Raw genomic sequence first — 19,822 nt, 5'->3', positions numbered from 1 at the left:
CTTTTTGCGTCTTGAGAAATGACCAAGCTGGCATTCTGGAGCACATCACAGCATCCCACAGGGCAACATTTCACAATCTGACCCATGTGTTGGAAAAATTCAACCTGACTATCTGCTGAATTCTGCAAAGCTCAGTAAAGTCCTGCAGTCCACAGAGTTTGTCCCTCAGGTTAAGATCACAGCACGCTCTACATTAGTGGTGTTATTGAGGGGGCAGGAGGACCCGTGTCCACACATACCCCCTTATCCTCATCATCATCATCATCGTCATCATGACGAACGGCACGTCCATGCTGCTCAACCGCACATGCGTCAGCCGCACTCACCAACCGCAACGTCTTCAGTAAATCACGCTCCCTTGGCTTAGAGCGGGAGCACAAAGAGAGACACACACACACATACAGACACAGACACAGAGACACATGAGAGATGGACAGAAGAAGAAGATGAGCGGGACAGAAGACAACCAGGTGAAGAAACAGTGAGATCCGTCTCAGAGCAGAGAGAGTTCTCACGATAACTAGTGCTGGGATACTGTACACACAACTCCAAATCAGAAACAAAGTTAGGACCGTATGGAAAACGCAACAAATAGAAATGATTTCTACATTTATTTTGACTTGTGTTTCATTGCAGACAATTTGAACACCAAATATTTCATGTTTTGTCTGGTCGACTTCGTTTCATTTGTAAATATTCATCCTTTCCTGTCTTTCAGACCTGCAACACATTCCAGAAAGAGTTGGGACGAGAGCAGTTTATGCCTAGTAATCAGGTAAACTGGTGAAATAATGGTGTATTTTGAAGCAGGTGATGTCAACAGGTGATTGTAATTATGATTTGGTACAAAAGCAGCATCCAAGAAAGGTCTAGTCCACAGGTGTCAAACTCAGTTCCTGGAGGGCCGCAGCTCTGCACAGTTTAGTTCCAACCCTAATTAAACACACCTGATCAAACTAATTGAGTCCTTCAGGCTTGTTTGAAACCTACAGGTAAGTGTGTTGGAGCAGGGTTGGAACTAAACTGTGCAGGGCTTCGGCCCTTTTGGAACGGAGTTTGACACCCCTGGTCTAGTCCTTTAGGAGCAAAGATGGGCCCAGGATCGCCTGTTTGTCAACAAATATGTGAGAAAATGATTGAAATGTTTAAACACATTCATTCATTTTCTTGTCGGCTTAGTCCCTTTATTAATCCGGGGTCGCCACAGCGGAATGAACCGCCAACTTATCCAGCAAGTTTTTACGCAGCGGATGCCCTTCCAGCCGCAACCCATCTCTGGGAAACATCCAAACACACACTCACACACTACGGACAATTAAGCTTACCCAATTCACCTGTATCGCAAGTCTTTGGACTGTGGGGGAAACCGGAGCACCCGGAGGAAACCCACGCGAAGGCAGGGAGAACATGCAAACTCCACACAGAACAGCCAACTGAGCCGAGGTTCGAACCAGCGACCTTCTTGCTGTGAGGCGACAGCACTACCTACTGCGCCACTGCCTCACCATGTTTAAACACAATGATCCTCAAAGAAAGATGGGAAGACATGTGGATAGTCCACCTTCAGCAGTGCAGAACATCATTAAAAGATTTAAGGAATCTGGAGAATTTTCAGTGTGTAAAGGACAAGGGCGCAAGCCTAAGCTGAACAACCGTGATCTCCGATCCCCCAGGTGGCGCTGCATCAAGAATCCTCATTCATCTATAAGCCAGATCACCGCATGGGCTCAGGACTACTTTGGCAAACCTTTGTCAAGTACCATAATACAGGGGTTCCCAAACTTTTCAGCCCCTGACCCCCAAAATGACAATGCCAGTGACTCGCGACCCCCAATATCCTCTGAATTCATGGTCATAAGGAGTGGAGAACATGAGTCTGATTCCAGCGACGCTCCAGGGACAGACGAGTCTTCGCTGAGGCCATCTTCCAGCCTAAACCACGGCGAATGAAGCTCTGCACAAGACTTTTGGCCAGCGGAGAAATTAAAATGGTCGTGCCCAACTGAGTCTGGTTCCCTCAAGGTTTTTTTTCTTCACTCCCATCAGGTGAAGTTTTTTTTTCCCTCTCCGCTGTCGCCACTGCCTCGCATGGTTCAGGATTGGTAAAGCTACGCATCGATGAATTGGCTCTTCAGTGTTTGAACTCTCAGTAATGATTAAATCACACTGAACTGAGCTAAACTGAACTGAACTGAACTTAAACACTAAAACCTGAACCACACTGTTCCAGTTACTATGACCATTTATGTGAAGCTGCTTTGACACAATCTACATTGTAAAAGCGCTATACAAATAAAGCTGAATTGAATTGAATTGAACTGAGGTGGTTATAAATACAGAAACCTTGCATACAATGGTGCATACACACCATAGACCCAAGTCTATTCTTCGTTTCTGTTTTTTAATGGATACAGTGCTGTAAATGGACCAGAAAGTTCAACCTGGTGTTATAAAATCAATCCGCGGCATCTGATGCTATTGCTGTGTATTTAATATAATGTACCCCAGGGGTCGCAATCCAATAGAACAGGGGTGCTCAACCCTGTTCCTGGAGATCTACCTTCCTGCAGATTTCAGTTGCAACCCTGCCTGTAGTTATCAAGTGCTGTTCAGGTCCTTATTAATTGATTCAGGTGTATTTGATCAGGGTTGGAGCTAAACTCTGTAGGAGGGTAGATCTCCAGGAACAGGGTTGAGCACCCCTGCAATAGAAATATAAGCTATTATAGTAACTATATAGTATATATTTTTTCTCTTCAGTAGGTTATGAATAAAATATGGTAAATCTTGTGGTTTAATAAAAATAAATCGATTTTTGGAAATCACCAGGGGACCCCCCTTCATTGTCCCGCGACCCCTCTGGGGGTCCCGACCCCCACTTTGAGAACCACTGCCATAATACATAGTCACATCCACAAATGCCAGTTAAAACTGTACTGTGCCAAAATGAAAGCCCTATGTTAACAGTGTCCAAAAGTGTCGTCGACTTCTCTGGGCTCAGAGGCATCTGAAATGAAACAGGGGTTGGAGTCCGCGCTTCAGGAGCAGCGAAACCTGAAAATAATAAGGCCAAGAGAAAGGAGCTGGATAGCTGAGGAGAGACTGAAGAGCGACAGAGAGAGAGGGGAGAAAAATAAATAATTGGGATCAATTCTCCAGACATGCTGCCACTCGGTCCTCAACCAGCTGAGAGATCTGATGATGTGCTGGGAGCCCTGTGGAGGAATGTATCCACCCGTCCGTCTTCTGGTGTTCGGCGGCGGTTCTCCCAGCTGTCTGCATTTCTGGTTTCCCGCTTCAGATGCAGCGTTCAGCATCAAGGCAGACATCGGTGGCTCTCCCGGGCTCTCTGGGGTGGCTCCCTTCAGCTCTTTCCCTTCCGGTGGTGAGCCCAGCGTCCCCTGCTCATCTCCATTCTGGGGGACCGCAGCAGGCAGATCCTTTCCTCGCCAGCCTCAGGCCACCCCAGCACTTTGAGCAGACGAACAGGTCTCTCCCCCACTCGGGTAACCTCACCCTCCCTCTTAGCAGCGAGGGCAACTTTTCCCGCATTTCAGCACCACTGTAATGAAGTTAGATGGCCGTCTGGATAAAGGAGGCGTGGAAGCAACAAAGTTTTAAATCATTTTTAATGAAAAAATAAAACAAACAACAGCTCCTTAAGGAGACTGCCGTCAAACTGAACGCAAAAGTGGAACAATATGTCCATGCCCGGTTCTCCTTCTACCAGCACTGGCATCTCTCCTCCTTTTAGCTTCCAGGGCTCCTCCGTGAGACTCGAGGCAGGTGACACATCCAGGTGTCCCTGATTATCTCACTCACGCCACATGGCTCTTGTCCCCGCCTCACTTGCCACAACCACATTCTGCACACATTACAAAGTCCTGGCTGTGGAGGAAGAAGATACAGGTACTTGACTGGCCTGCCTGCAGTCCTGACCTGTCTCCAATAGAGAATGCGTGACATATTTTGAAGCGCAAAATGCAATAATGAAGACTCCGTACTGTTTCGTACCTTAAGACTTGTTTGGTCGATCTCCAGGAACAGGGTTGAATGGGACATAATGACACCTGAAACACTTCATTACTTGGTGTCTTCAGTTCAGTGTTGTGAAGAGGAACGGCAACATTACAAAGTGCTTAATACTTATTTTGAAATGTGTTTTATTTTGTGTTTATGTGTTTATTTTGAACAAAAAAATCTATAAAAGTCACAAGGAACACCTTAAATAATGCTTGTTGTATTGTCTGCAATGAAATACAACTCAAATAAATTGAGAAATCACTACTTTCTTTTTCTATTTGCGTTTTCCATACAGTCCCAACTTTTTCTGACTTCGGGTGTATTTATTTCACTTTGTTTTTTGCAAATGTTTACATTTTACAGCTCCCCTATGTTTAAATCAGAATAAGAGAATGAGAATTCCTCCATAGCTGAGAGTAATTGTACTGTAGTACAATAATCTCTAAGTATCAATGGTTCATTGTGCACTAGTGTGTAAATAAGCAAAGACAATAAATAAGCTTCATGTTACACACCATTAGCTGCTGTAAAGGCCTGTTCACACCAAGCACGATAACAATAAAGACTGATTTCTGAATGTAAAACAACAGCAGAGTTCCACAGCTATAATGATCCAGATGTAGAAAAACTCTGTATCGGTAAACATTTTATTCCAGATGATAAACTACCAAACGCTCTCAGCCAGAATACATTGAAATCTAAAAAGTTTGTGCGATTTTGTGGAGAGGCTCTGCTTGATGTTAAACCCTCTTTTTAAAGACTATTTAAAAATAATGACCATATAGAAAACAACGGATGACACCATGCGAGCCAATAATAAAAATGTATATTTAAAACTATAAATAAAATTATTATAAAAATAAAAACACCTCAGGTATGAGTTTATTTTCAGCGTCTTTGTATTTCCACCTTCAAAAATGCTGGAGAAAATAATTGGTGTTGTTTTTTATTCAACTACACTAATTGAGATTGCTAAATTCACCGTTTGATTAGATTACACGAGCTGGATTCACTGGTCACATGCGCTAGAAACACACTTAGGACACCTAGTGGCTATACGGGGAATTGCAAAAACAAACTAAACATAAACAGATATATATCAATTACTGGTCTGGACAAAAATATAGCTCGTGTTATATTCATAGTCATCGTCTTTAATGTGAACTGGCCCTTAGAGCGTGAATTTGCATTACTTTTAGCAAAGCTGATCAGTGTGTGAGTGGACATTTAATCAGCCTGATGGATTAGTTACACACACACACACACACATATACATACACACAGAAGTGGACTGGTGGGGATGGTGTATCTACAAAGGTCATTCATAATCAACAATGTGTTTCAGGTATAAAGAGATGAGCAGAAACGGAGCAAAACTCACCAGAGTCTCACCGGACAACACCTCCAGAAGGGAGATCAGGTTATGTCCATCCCGCAAATCCTCATACAGGTCATTCACATGCTTTCGGACCTGCAACAAACAAAGTCATGTAAATCCCCTTTCTTCCCCATTCTGATGCTCGGTTTGAACTGCAGCAGATCGTCTTGAACATGTCTACATGCCTAAATGCTGCCATGTGATTGGTTGATTTGAATCTTGCGTTAACGAGCAGTTTGAGAGGTGTACCTAATAAAGTGGCCGGTGAGTGTATTAATTCAATAGCATGGTTCAAAAACACTATAGTTTGACTTTAAGTTCTTATAGCATTTTTATTTTTATCTTTTTCACAATACTGCTAAAGCATTTATGACAAATGAGTCACACAGTGTCTTATCTTAAAGGGCTTGCACAGGATCCATTCATTAACTATCAATTCCAGCAATGAATGACACTTGGCATGGCAATAAGATAAGACACTCCCGGCACTGTGGTTTTACCCTTCATAAAACAAAAAGCCCAGACGCGCCCTTTCACATGACGGAGACTCAATCACACCCTCAGCAGGCCTGTTTAAACACATCAGCACCAAACCAGCTCATATCTGCACTCCAGATATGATGATATTCACTTTATGGGTGGGTGTAGAGCAGGTTACCATGCTGGAATGGTCCAACAACACATTACTGTCATCTGAAACATTCTTGGGTCTTGGGTCCGTTCTTTGTACCTCGCTTAAATGATCCCTGCTGAAAAATCCAGCTTAAACCAGCCTAGGCTGGTTGGCTGGTTTTAGCTGGTCGACCAAGCTGGTTTTAGAGGGGTTTTGGCCATTTCCAGGCTGGTTTCCAGCCATTTCCAGCCTGGTCTTCGCTGCTCATGCTGATAAATGACCAGCTAAATCCAGCTAAAACCAGCTTGACCAGCCTGGTTTAAACTGGACATAGCTGGTTTTGGCTGGTCAAGCTGGTTTTAGCTGGTCAACTCCCAGCCTGACCAGCTAGTGAGTGTGCATGTGTGTGTGTGTGGGGGGTGTCACGGTGGCGCAGTAGGTAGCATGATCACTACACAGCAAAAAGGTCACTGCTTCGAGCCTCGGCTGGGTCAGTTGGCATTTCTGTGTGGAGTTTGCATGTTCTCCCTGTGTTGGCGTGGGTTTCCTCCGGGTGCTCCGGTTTCCCCCCACAGTCCAAACACATGCGCTATAGGGGAACTGATGAACTATATTGATCGTGGTGTAATGAGTGTGAATGAGTGAGTATGGATGTTTCCCAGTGACGGGTTGCAGCTCGAAGGGCATCCACTGCAGAAAACATGCTGGATTAGTTGGCGGTTCATTCCACTGTGGCGACCCCAGATTAATGAAGGGACTGATTAATGAATGATAGTATGTGTGTGTGTTTGTGTTAGTGTGTGTGCATGTGTATGGCTGTGCAGTATGTGTGTGTGTTTGTGTTAGTGTGTGTGCATGTGTATGGCTGTGCAGTATGTGTGTGTGTTTGTGTTAGTGTGTGTGCATGTGTATGGCTGTGCAGTATGTGTGTGTGTTTGTGTTAGTGTGTGTGCATGTGTATGGCTGTGCGTGCATGTTAATATCACGTAGATCCCTGTATTTTGGGAATGTCCTCTTTCTGCCTTCTTTACACTCTTCACTCTTCCACATTAACAAGCAAATCGGATGTACTGTACCTTTAAGAGGTGCTGATTGATCCATTTGGTGAAAGTCTTCTTCTGGACTCGGTCTCTTTCATCTGAAAAACAAGAAGATCTGCATTAATATACACGTTTGAAGGAAAAAATGATTCTCATCCTGTGATATTTGTACTATTTTTGAAATATTGAAACCCATGCCAACATGGAGAACATGCAAACTCCACACAGAAACACCAACTAACCCAGCCGAGACTTGAATCAGCGTTCTTATTGCTTTGAGACCACAGTGCCAACCACTGAGCCACCAAAGATACACTTATACCCAAAGGTATACATATTTTAATTAATAATATATGTGTATATTTTTAAGCAGTTTCTTGTGTTCATTTTAGTCCTGCGGCCCTGAATAAACACTGAAGTTATCTGATGAATGAGCACTAGTGTTATTAACTATGTCAAGCTGTAATGTCATGTTGCTAATCTGGGATTCTGCACAGGATGTGAAGCAAATCACTGAAAATCACAGTCTCCATTACACACACTCTCCCAACCACAGTATTTAGTGTTTTCCTGTGTCCATGACGACAGACGTCCAGCATCACACACACACACACACACACACACACACACACACACACACACACACACATACACACACACACACACACACACAGACTTGAACAGCTTTCTTAATGTGGACTTCCTACAGATGTAATGATTTTTATTCTGTCCATCCTGTATATTCTCTCTCCTCTCCCCTAAACTCGACCCTCACAATAAACAATTTGCACTTTTACACTTTCTAAATACTTTATTCTGTGTGGTTTACGTGTGTTTTCGCCATGAGGTCAAATTTTACTGGTATTGCTATACTTATGAGGACATTTGGTCCGCACAACATGAGAAATACAAGATGCACAAACACACAGACCTGTACAGTTATCTTTATGGGGACCTCCCATGGATGTAATGATTATTATACTATAAATACTGTATATTCTCTCTCCTCTCCCCCTAAACCTAACTCTCACAGCAAACAATCTGCACTTTTACATTTTCAAAATACTGCTGTCTGTTCATGGGAACCCCAAAAAATGTCCCCACAAGGTCAAAATGTACTGGTATTGCTATACTTATGGGGACATTTGGTCTCCAGAATGTCAGAAATACAAGGTACACAGACACACACACTTGTACGGGTATCCTCATGGGGACTTCCCATACACATAATGATTTTTATGCTGCACATACTGTATATCCTCTCCCCATAAACCCAACTCTCACAATAAACAATCTGCATTTTCAAAATTATTCACCCCCTTTGAATTTTTTTTCTTTTTAAAATATTTCCTAAATGATGTTAAACAGATTTAGGAAATGTTCACAGTATGTCTGATAATATTTTTTCTTCTGGAGAAAGTCTTATTTGTTTTATTTCAGCTAGAATAAAAGCAGTTACTAATTTTTTTAAACAGCATTTTAAGGTCAATATTATTAGCCCCTTTAAGCTATATATTTTTTTCTCCATAAAAACATCATTATATAATAACTTGCCTAATTACCCTAACCTGCCTAGTTACCCTAATTACCCTAGTGAAGCCTTTAAATGTCACTTTAAGCTGTATAGAAGTGTCTTGAAGAATATCTAGTCTAATATTATTTACTGTCATCATAGAAAAGAGAAAAAAATAAATCGAGAAAAAATAAATCAGTTATTAGAGATGATTTATTAAAACTATTATGATTAGAAATGTGTTGATGAAATCTTTTCTGTTAAATAGAAATTGAGGTAAAAAAATAAACAGAGGGGCAAATAATTCAGGGAGGCAATCAATTCTGACTTCAACTGTATGTATATATATATATATATATATATATATATATATATATATATATATATATATATTGTGGCTGCACAATGGTTTCAGCATGGATATCTCAATGTGCGCATCCGCAATAGTCACATCGCAAAGATATTCAATGTTGAGTCTGAATTATAGTAGACCAGGAGATATATATAGTAGACCAGTAGACCAGGAGAATTGTATTAAATCACTGTTTTTATACAGAATTTATACCATTAATGCAATTTTGTCTTGTTTTTAGTCCAAATATCTACATTTCAAAGCGAAAACAAGATTATTTCACTTACCCCACTGGCAGACATTTGGCTTGTTTTAATGAAAAACTCATCATTTTTACTTGCTTCTGACGATGAAAACTAAACAATATTTTTACTTGCTTTAAGAGGTTTTTTTTTTTTGGTTTGGACTAGAAATGAGACAAAAACATTGTGATTATTTGAATCATTTAATCAATTTTACGTTGTGATTCATGAATTTCTGTACTGGCGAGGCAGTGGAGCAGTAGGTAGTGCTGTCGCCTCACAGCAAGAAGGTCGCTGGGTTTTTGGTTCGAGCCTCTGCTCAGTTGGCATTTCTTTGTGGAGTTTGCATGTTCTCCCTGCGTTCCTGTGGGTTTCCTCTGGGTTTCCCCCACAGTCCAAAGACATGCGGTATAGGTGAATTGGGTAGGCTAAATTATCCGTAGTGTATGAGTGTGTGTGTGGATGTTTCCTAGAGATGGGTTGCGGCTGGAAGGGCATCCGCTGTGTAAAAACTTGCTGGATAAGTTGGCGGTTCATTCCGCTGTGGCGACCCCGGATTAATAAAGGGACTAAGCCGACAAGAAAATGAATAAATGAATTTCTGTACCTGAATCCTGCTAGACTTCCCAGAAAACCATCAAATAGTGCTGTTTACTGTTTACAAACTACCTTCTGAAACTGTATTTATAACACAATATTTATTGAAGAAAACTAAAATATCGCAATATCAGACTTTTCCAATATCGTACAGCTATAAAATATATTTAATAATATATGTTATCATTAATATGCATTTCAAACTACAAGAAATAAGACTTTCTTCAGAAGAGAAACACAATAGAATATTCTGTAAACAAAATGTCCTTGCTCTGTTAAAAAGAACTCAAATTTCACATGAGGGCTTATAATAATCCATTACTGATCGATCAGTTAATTTATTAAAATTAATAAATCAGATCAATTAATAAATTAAATAAATTGATCTATCAATTATAAATCATCTATCAATAATAAATAGATCAATTAATAAACTAAAACGAAACATCAAAATAAATGATGACACCGATAAATGTACAAACCCCATCCAATAGCATCATGCATGAAGAACCCAGACAATCAATCATGTACAGCATCATGTCAGCTTCCTCTAGTGTTTAATCCACGTATGAGCACTAGCCTGCCTCAGTAAACACAGTATTAGCAGTGCAGGAATCTGCCGGATGACAGCAGAGTGTAAAACCTCATTCATGCACTGCAGATGTGCACTTTGAGCCCTTCAGCACTACTGATAAACGCAGTACAACAGCACGACTCCTACATTAAATGTGTGAGAGTGTGAGAAATCTACTGACCCATGCAGCACATGAGCGTCACCAGCAGCGTGTCCGGCCTCATAATCCCACTGAACGCGTCCCGCTTGCGGGTCTTCATGGCTGTGTTTGCATGTGTGTGTGTTTTTAGCCTAGCGAGCGCTAACAGCACACACACACACACCGCCTGCTTTTCCTTCGCAAGCGTCCAGAACGAGTCCTGTCAGGTTTTCCAGCACTGCAGTGAGTAACAGGCTCCACCGCATGGTGAATGTTTACACAAGGACACAGGTTTGATTCTTCACCCATTCTGCTGAGCCACAGATTCAGTAGCATTATACACAGCGCTCATTTGTGAAGCACTAATAAACAGCCTTCTCTTTAAGGTAACCCTCGACTTTTATGAAAATAGGTGCAAGAATTAAAGAGTTTAGTTTTACGACTTTTTTAATCCTTTCAGTCGATTTCTGTGTCTGGCGAGAGCACTTTTAGCTTAGCTTAGCATAGATCATTGAATCAGATTAGACCATTAGCATCTCATTTCAAAAAGACCAAAGAGTTTAGATGATTTTCCAAATTTTCCTATTTAAAGCTCGACTCTTCTGTAGTTACATTGTGGCTGACGTAAAATTAAAAGTAGCTATTTTATTGATATTATGCAGCACTTTTAGCTTAGCTTAGCATAAATCATTGAATCGGATTAGACCATTAGCATCTCGCTCAAAAATGTGTGCTTGTGTGTGTGTGTGTGTGTGTGTGTGTGTGTGTGTGTGTGTGTGTGTGTGTGTGTGTGTGTGTGTGTATGTGTGAATGTGAAAGTGTATGGGTGTTTCCCATTACTGGTTTGCAGTTGAAAGGGCATCCGCTGTGTAAAACATGAGCTGGAATAATTGGTGGTTCATTCCGCTGTGGCTACCCCTGAAAAATCAGAGACTAAGCTGATGGAAAATGAATGAATGACGCCCCGTGTGCAGCAGTGTATTTACTGTGCAGTTTGTTAGCGCTCATTCTGAACACAGTCAGTGTGAGCTGTAACTTAATTAGTGGAAAATCAAGGACATCAAAACGACCTTATTCAGGATCACTCATCAGTCTATTTATAGGAAGTTTAATAATCTCATTTCCATTAGGCTAGATCAAGATGAATGCGCTTTAACACACGGAAGCACAACAACTGCAGGATCATCACAATAATAAATAAATAAATAAATAAATAAATAAATAAATAAATAAATACATACATACATAAATAAATAAAATCACAGCAACATTCTTTATTACTCAGGGAAAATTATTTGTAAAACCCTGGGCCGAAAAATAATCTAAATACTTTTTGGAATGAAAAATCTGAGGGTTCAAATAAACAAACAAACAACAAACAAATTGTAAAAGATAAATAAATAAATAAATGCATAAGTAAATCAAATAAATAAATAAATTAATTAATAAAATAATTAGTAACATAAAACAAAATTAAGTTAAATAAAAAAATCAATAAATAAAATAGATAAATCAATCAATATAATAAAATAAAATAAAATAAATGAAAAAATTTATATTTAAAATAAAATAAAATTTATTTATTTATTTATTGTATAAATGAAAATTGACTCACTTTTAACTCTCCGTCAAATTGTTTAAAATATTTATATCTGTTGTAAATATTTATTTCTGTTGAACACTGAAAAATATATTTTGAAAAAAAAAAAAACCTGTAACCATTGACATGCATAGCAGGACAAACAAATACTATGGAAGTCAATAGTTACAGGTTTCCAGCATTCTTCAAAATGTCTTCCTTTGTGTTTAACATAGGAAACTCATGTTTTAAACAAGTAAAGGGTAAGTAAATGATGACAGAATATTCATTTTTGGGTGAATTATCCCATTAAAGCAGAGATTGTTTTTTTCTGAATAATGAGGTAATGGTGAAATAATGAGTAAACAGCGCCCCCTTTAGGACGCAAAAAAAACGTGTTTTCTGTGTTTTTCCGATTACCTCGGTCTTCCACATACTGTAACAACGAGTCAAACTGATGGATAATCTCACTGTAAAACATCAAGAGACAATAACTAAACTATTATCACAGTCGGATTGGAGTTAAAGGTCACTGACTCTCATAAATAGCTCATTTTACAGCTCACGGCTTCATTATGTCCGGAAGTAAACAAGCCTGTGCCTGACCACACGTAATGATCACAGAATGATGACTACAGCTGATTTATTACGATCATACCCACGCAGATCACTTATAAACACATTATGGATTATAAATCACAGCTGTAAATGCACATGAGGTGACGTAGCCTTTATAGATGTACAGCAGAAACAATGAACTCAAACCAAAGCCTTGATTAATTAAACACTTTAGGCTACCTTGAGTTTAATTATTGAATGGTTATTTCATTTTTAACCCACGTGAAAAGAATACTACAGTAATTTATGGTAAACACTGTAGTGTTTCTGAATGATACTATCGTATATAGTATGAACTGTGGTATAGTGATTTACTGTAATAAATACTGTCATATACTTTAGGTTTTACTACAGTTTCTACTAAACTGTGTTGTATTTGTAGTATAATATACACTACACTTGTAGAAAACTACAGTATTGGGTCATTTGTTTATATTACTATGGTTTCTGTGTTACTGTGGCAACTGTAGAATCACCACAACTGATTAATTCAAGTACTTAAATATAGTTCTTGTGTTACCATAGCAACTGTAAAACCATAACAAATTAATTTAAATGCTTTACTGTAGTTCTTGTGTTACCATAGCAACTGTAGAATCACCACAATAGATTCGTTCAAATGCATTACTATAGTTTGTGTCACCATAGCAGCTGTAGAATCACCACAATAGATTTATTCGAGTACTTTACTTAGTTGTTGTGTTACCATAGCAACTGTGGAATCACCACAAAAGATTAATTTGAATAATTTACTTTAGCTGTTGTGTTACCATAACAACTGTAAAATCACCACAACAGATTCATTTGAATACTTTACTATAGTTGTTGCGTTACCATAGCAACTGTAGAATCACCACAACAGATTCATTCGAATACTTTACTATAGTTTTTGCGTTACCATAGCAACTGAAGAATCACCACAACAGATTAATTCGAATACTTTACTATAGTTGTTGCGTTACCATAGCAACTGTAGAATCACCACAACAGATTAATTCGAATACTTTACTATAGTTGTTGCGTTACCATAGCAACTGAAGAATCACCACAACAGATTAATTCAAATACTTTACTATAGTTGTTGCGTTACCATAGCAACTGTAGAATCACCACAACAGATTAAATTTGAATACTTTACTATAGTTGTTGCGTTACCATAGCAACTGTAGAATCACCACAACAGATTAATTCGAATAATTTACTATAGTTGTTGTGTTAACATAGCAACTGTAAAATCGCCACAACAGATTCACTCGAATACTTTACTATAGTTGTTTCGTTACCATAGCAACTGTAGAATCACCACAACAGATTAATTCGAATACTTTACTATAGTTGTTGCGTTACCATAGCAACTGTAGAATCACAACAACAAATAATTTAAGTACTTTACTATAGTTGTTGTGTTACCATAGCAACTAAAGAATCACCATAACAGATTCACTTGAATACAATAGTTCTTGTGTTACCATAGCAACTGTAGAACCACCACAACAAATAAATTTGAATACTTTACTATTGTTGTTGTATTACCATAGCAACTAGAGAATCACTACAACAGATTAATTCAAATACTTTACTACAGTTCTTGTTACCAAAGCAACTAAAGAATCACCACCACAAATTAATTTGAGTACTTTACTATAGTATTGTTCGAAAACACTATAACTTTGTATAGCAATTTTTATGTGGGAGTTAATTGTATTATTATAGTATTATATATAAACTAAACAAACTATATAACGAAGCCGATACATATAAGTATTTCTACTACTGATAAAGTTTACTAAATATGAATCAATTCCTCTGTGTTCCTTTGAACTGATCTGCTGAAACTTCTTCACTTTCTTCAGTGTAAATGCACTGAAATGCTGCAATGCCATCTGGTGCCACTAGGGGTGCAGAAATGACACTCTTCACTTGTAAAGGTTTGTTTATATCCTGGTGATTGTGTGTTTAAAATGCCTGAAACGCATCCCGCATCCAGAGAGAGATATTAATCGCATGCTATCTGCACTGAACAAAGAGACCAGCAGTATTCATGTTACAATATCCAGCAACACTTATAAAAAAATTATCTATCTTGAACTTCAGGATGCAACACGTTTGACTTACTAATATTGGAAAAATGTGCATTCACATGGCCAGCAGGTGACCTTTCCTCTTGAATAATGTTGTGAATAAAATGACAGTCATTCATGATAGTGTCTTGCAAAAAAAAAATGCATCTGTAGCTCCGCCCTCTTTTGAAAATAGCACAATCTCATTTGAATTTAAAGCGACAGTCACCAAAACCACATCCAAGTACAATCAAAGCCTAAAAGGGTCAGTTTCAGAGAGTTATAGACAACATTATCTGTGTGATATCTTGAGCTGAAACTCACTACACACACCGTAGGAACATCAGACTTACTTTGCATCTTGTAAAAAGTGGCATATTACAATTCCACTTCAATGTATTCTTCTGCAGTTTTCTCCGGGTTTAATGTGTAACCTCAGGAGTTTGTCGCCTCATTGAGCTCAGTTTGTCTTCAGTCAGTCAGACAGTGAAGGACTTTGAAAGCAGTCCAGTAGGATCATGTGCAGAGGAAGTCTATAAATAAGCACTACAACACAACACAGATCTGCCATCATCACCCGTCTGTGCCCTTTACTGTGCGGACGAGAGTGGCTAATATGATTAAAAATGAACAAATATGTCATATTTACAGTAATCCTTTACAGAAATATCCTTAATATGTCTAAGATGACCAGAGCAAGGGATTAACTATAATTATAAATATGGCTACAGATAGAATACAAATAAAGCTATTAAGAGATATTTTATAGTGAATAAAGCACTGTGTTCATTTGGAGGTCATAATTCACTGCTGTTTTCTCGATTTTTCGCACAAACTTCATCTGCCTTCTGTGATTTATTTACTATTATGTGATTTATTATGTCGCTTTAACTTGTATATGAATGAAATGTACCAACTTTTTTTATAGATTTGTTGCAACAAGCGTGTAACAAAAAAGAGAAGCTTTAAAGACTACCTTGACTTTTTTTTATAATAATTAAAGTTCCTAAATTAAAAGTCGGATGGTTTGATTTTTGTTAAATTTAAAATATATAATTAAATTAATTTAAAAAATCATTAAGTTAAAAAATGTAATTAAATTACTAAAACATTTTATTTTACAATTAAATATTTTTTTATAAAATTTGTATTAATTCTTTAAAAAAATCTAATCAAATAAAATAAAAAAATAATACAATTAAATTAAACTACTAAAACATTTTTTTATTTTACATTAAATTATATTACAACTGGGTTTTTTAATTAACATTTTATTAATTGTTAAAAAATAAATACAATTTAATAAAATTAAATTAAATTACTAAACATTTTTGATTTTACAATGAAATGGTACAATAGTTTTTTTAAATGATTTTTTAACTGTTAAAATATATATATATATATAAATAAAATACTAAAATATATTTTATTTTACAATGAAATATCACAATTGGGGTTTTTTAATAAACATTTTTTTATTAATTGTTAAAAAATAAATGTAATTAAATTACTAAAACTTTTTATTTTACAATAAAATATTACAATTAGTTTAATTAAATGTTTTTATAAATTGTTAACAAAATTAATTAAAGTAAATTAAAATACTAAAACATTTTTTATTTTACAAAGAAATATTAAAAATTAAAAAGTTAGTTTTTTTAATTAAATGTTTCTATAAATTGTTAAATAAATAATTAAAGTAAATTAAAATACTAAAACATTATTTTATTTTACAATGAAATATTACAATTAAGTTTTTTTATTAAATGTTTTTATTAATTGTAAAAAAATAAATAAAATATTATAAAATTTAATCAATTAAATTATTAAAACATTTTTTTATTTTACACTGAAATATATATATTTTTTTATTGTTTTAGTTGATTTTATATTGTAAATATAATGATTATTAATTATTATAATAATTATTACTTAATACTATATAAATACTATATAATAATCATTAATCTATCATTTACACTGCACTGCAAGTTGTGCAGTCCTAGTTATAAGCATGCATGAATGAGCCTGTTCCTTGTGCAACACCAATAGGGATGTTCCCTCGGTAGAGATCCAGGGTTAAACACCTCGCTCGAGGGCACAATTGCCATTAAGAGCTCAGTATTCCAGCAGATCACAGCTTTCTACTTCCAGGAGGAAATATTTCTTACATGAGCCAAAAAAAAGCCAGATCAACAGAGAAAAGCACAAAAAATGCACCCGAACTCATAACCTATGACCCAGTCACAGTTCTCACACCAAGCCCATGAGAAAACCACTGCGGTTTACTCATAATTATGGGCAGATGTGTGTTACACCTCTCAGAGGATTATCAGTGTTTCCACACACTTATGATATGGTGAAATGAGCTCAATATCTGAGTCACAGAAAACGAGCAAGTCTGAGCATTTGTATCTGATGAGCTCTATGAATGTGCAGTGATCAGTGATGTTATGAATATTACCCTAAATGAGTTCATGCAAAACACCAACAAAATGCCCTTCTTGACACAGGAACTATAAATAAATAAATATATATATATATATATATATATATATATATATATATATATATATATATATATATATATATATATATATATATATATATATATATATATATATATATGCATGAATACTAAATCTATTATTTCATGGTTTATTTGACAGGGACAATGCACATCAATAATAAAGAAATCTACAATGTGCCAGACAGCCTCTACAGTCCCTGGTCTGATGGTGAAATAGTCACCCTGAAAATATAGAGACAATTAATCAATGCACAATAAATGCAAACTTCAAAATACATTTATTATTCATGCATATATAAAAGGCACCAAAACATTTAAATAAACTAAGAGACACAGATGAATATCTCACTCTCAAATCATAATTTTACTGCATTAAAACTAGAACGTTTAACCTTGAATTGATCTCGCTTTGAGAGTTTCTTCAAGATGCACATCAAGCTGAACATTTGAAGACCTTATAGCCAAGCATTATAGCCAAAAACGTGCCCAGATTAACAAATGTAGAAACTGTATCCATGGCTGACGATGATGCAAATGAAAAAAAACGATGCCTCAATTTATTTGTCCTTTCTTAGGAAAATACAATTTTTTATCTATTAATAATTTTTATTTATTTTATTTAATTAAAAGATTTATTATTCATTTATTTTATTTTCGGCTTAGTCCATTTATTAATCTGGGGTCGCCACAGCGGAATGAACCACCAACTTATCCAGCACGTTTTTAAGCAGCGGATCTCATTTGCAACCCATCTCTGGAAAACATCCACACACACTCATTCACACACACACACTCACTACGGACAATTTAGCCCACCCAGTACACCTGTACCACATGTGTTTGGACTGTGGGGGAAACCGGAGCACCCGGAGGAAACCCACGCAAATGCAGGGAGAACATGCAAACTCCACACAGAAACACCAACTGACCCAGCCGAGGCTCGAACCAGCGACCTTCTTGCTGTGAGGCGACAGCAGTACCTACTGCGCCACTGGGTCACCCCCTAAAATTTATCATTGATTTATTCATTTATATTTATTATATTTATTATATAAATATATTATATTTAATGGCAAAAAATAAGACATATTTTGAAAATTAGAAAAACAGCAGTGAGCAATCCTATCTCATGTGGATTTCCTTGAGAAAAATTACAAATTAATTTAGAAAAACATTACTTATCTACATACTGTTATGGTTAGAAGGTGTGTTGATTAATTTTGAATACGTTGCATGTAATTATGCATAATTAATTGTAATTAATATAGTAAGTGCATGGAACATGGTAACAAGACACCTTAGAATAAAATGTTGTTCAGTAGATTGGTGGAGAATTAAAAATTAAAAAATTAAAACAGTTATTTCTGTATCAAACATATGTTTGTGTGAAATATCACACATTTTCAGTGTTAAGAAAAGCAAAGAGCTCAACATTTCTGCACTCTGTGATGATAAAGTCAGTGTGGTGAAGGTTTGCAGAAGCAGGTGTGTACAGCACAGTAAATGATAACACAGGTGAACACCTGAAGAACAAACACTAGCCTTGCGTCACCACTTTCCCAGTTAACTTGCTTTGTTGACAGTCCAACATCGGTCAGTGTATCTTTTGATCATTGAATTTTCATTTTAGAAACGGATATTAAATTTTTTTTTTTTTGTTTTAATATCAAAAACGAACATAGGGTTTATGCCGAAGCATGCTAATGGGACTTTTAATTTGTCAGTAACTTGGGTTAAGTACTTCCGGCGAACTGTATGCCAATGCAAAAACCGGCGCGTTTAAGGTCAGTTTTCTTTAAAAATCTGCGATCTCCACTTGCTGAGTGATATCTGATGTAAAGTGGGTCTCAGATTGTGCAAGAAGCACTGCATTAAATGACATTCCCCCCGCCATGTCTTTATATTATGAGGATTTATTTTAGCCCAGTATATTCAATGGAGCTTCTGCGCTATCCTGCTGATTCTGACGGGCGCGTGCGAGTAAGCGGCTTTTTGTCTCGTTTTACGCTTGAGCAACTAAATGAATGCTAAAGTTTATTTAACTGAATATATTTTAATTACATTACAACATCGATGCTGTAAAAGGAACGGTATAAAATGGAAAAAAGTTCACAATAACAGCTCACCAGAAGTTTATCAGTATGGGAACAACACCAGCTCGGCATATACCCTATTGAAATATCAGGCGTTTTTCTTTTGCATCGTAAAAAGGGAAAAGCAAAATATAAAAATGACTTGATATTCCTTTTTTATTTTGAATAACAGAAAATAAAAATCAGCAGAAAACAAAAATAAATAAAGACTTGCTTTTTATATTCTGAAACCAGATAGGCCCACTCATTCCCAGTGATGCAATGCTGCCACACACAGGCTAGCCGACTATAGGCTATTATTTTTTCCACTTAATAATTTTATAAAAGGTATTTTCTAGTGATAACAGGATTTTGTTGAGACATTTAAAGACATTTAATTTTTAATCTTAAAAATTTTTTTTTTTGGCATATTCCTAGCATAAAAGACCAGAATCTGCCTCTGAATGCAATGAAATGGCACACAAACAGAAA

General features: G+C 36.8%; 2 protein-coding genes across 45 annotated transcripts in view; both read right to left on the bottom strand.

The window, feature by feature from the left end:
* nrxn1b (neurexin 1b) overlaps positions 1-19,822 on the bottom strand; it is a 799,620-nt gene that overhangs the window by 26,906 nt on the left and 752,892 nt on the right. The gene's annotated exons all lie outside the window — the stretch shown is intronic.
* Positions 1-19,822, bottom strand: part of dst (dystonin) — a 291,360-nt gene that overhangs the window by 229,760 nt on the left and 41,778 nt on the right. For 19 of the 44 annotated variants that reach the window (XM_073920486.1, XM_073920487.1, XM_073920485.1 and 16 more), the window contains 2 exons: positions 7,091-7,152; positions 5,405-5,494 (listed from right to left, as the gene is read on the bottom strand). In XM_073920486.1, coding sequence (XP_073776587.1) covers positions 5,405-5,494; positions 7,091-7,152 — 152 coding nt within the window. Of the gene's footprint in view, positions 1-239; positions 363-5,404; positions 5,495-7,090; positions 7,153-10,513; positions 11,655-19,822 lie in introns of those variants that run through there. The other 25 variants (XM_073920444.1, XM_073920447.1, XM_073920445.1 and 22 more) reach the window with 3 other exon arrangements.

The sequence above is a fragment of the Danio rerio genome, chromosome 13 (genome assembly GCF_049306965.1).
Source record: "Danio rerio strain Tuebingen ecotype United States chromosome 13, GRCz12tu, whole genome shotgun sequence".
Lineage (NCBI taxonomy): Eukaryota > Metazoa > Chordata > Actinopteri > Cypriniformes > Danionidae > Danio > Danio rerio.
This window is presented reverse-complemented; position numbering and strand designations above follow the sequence as displayed.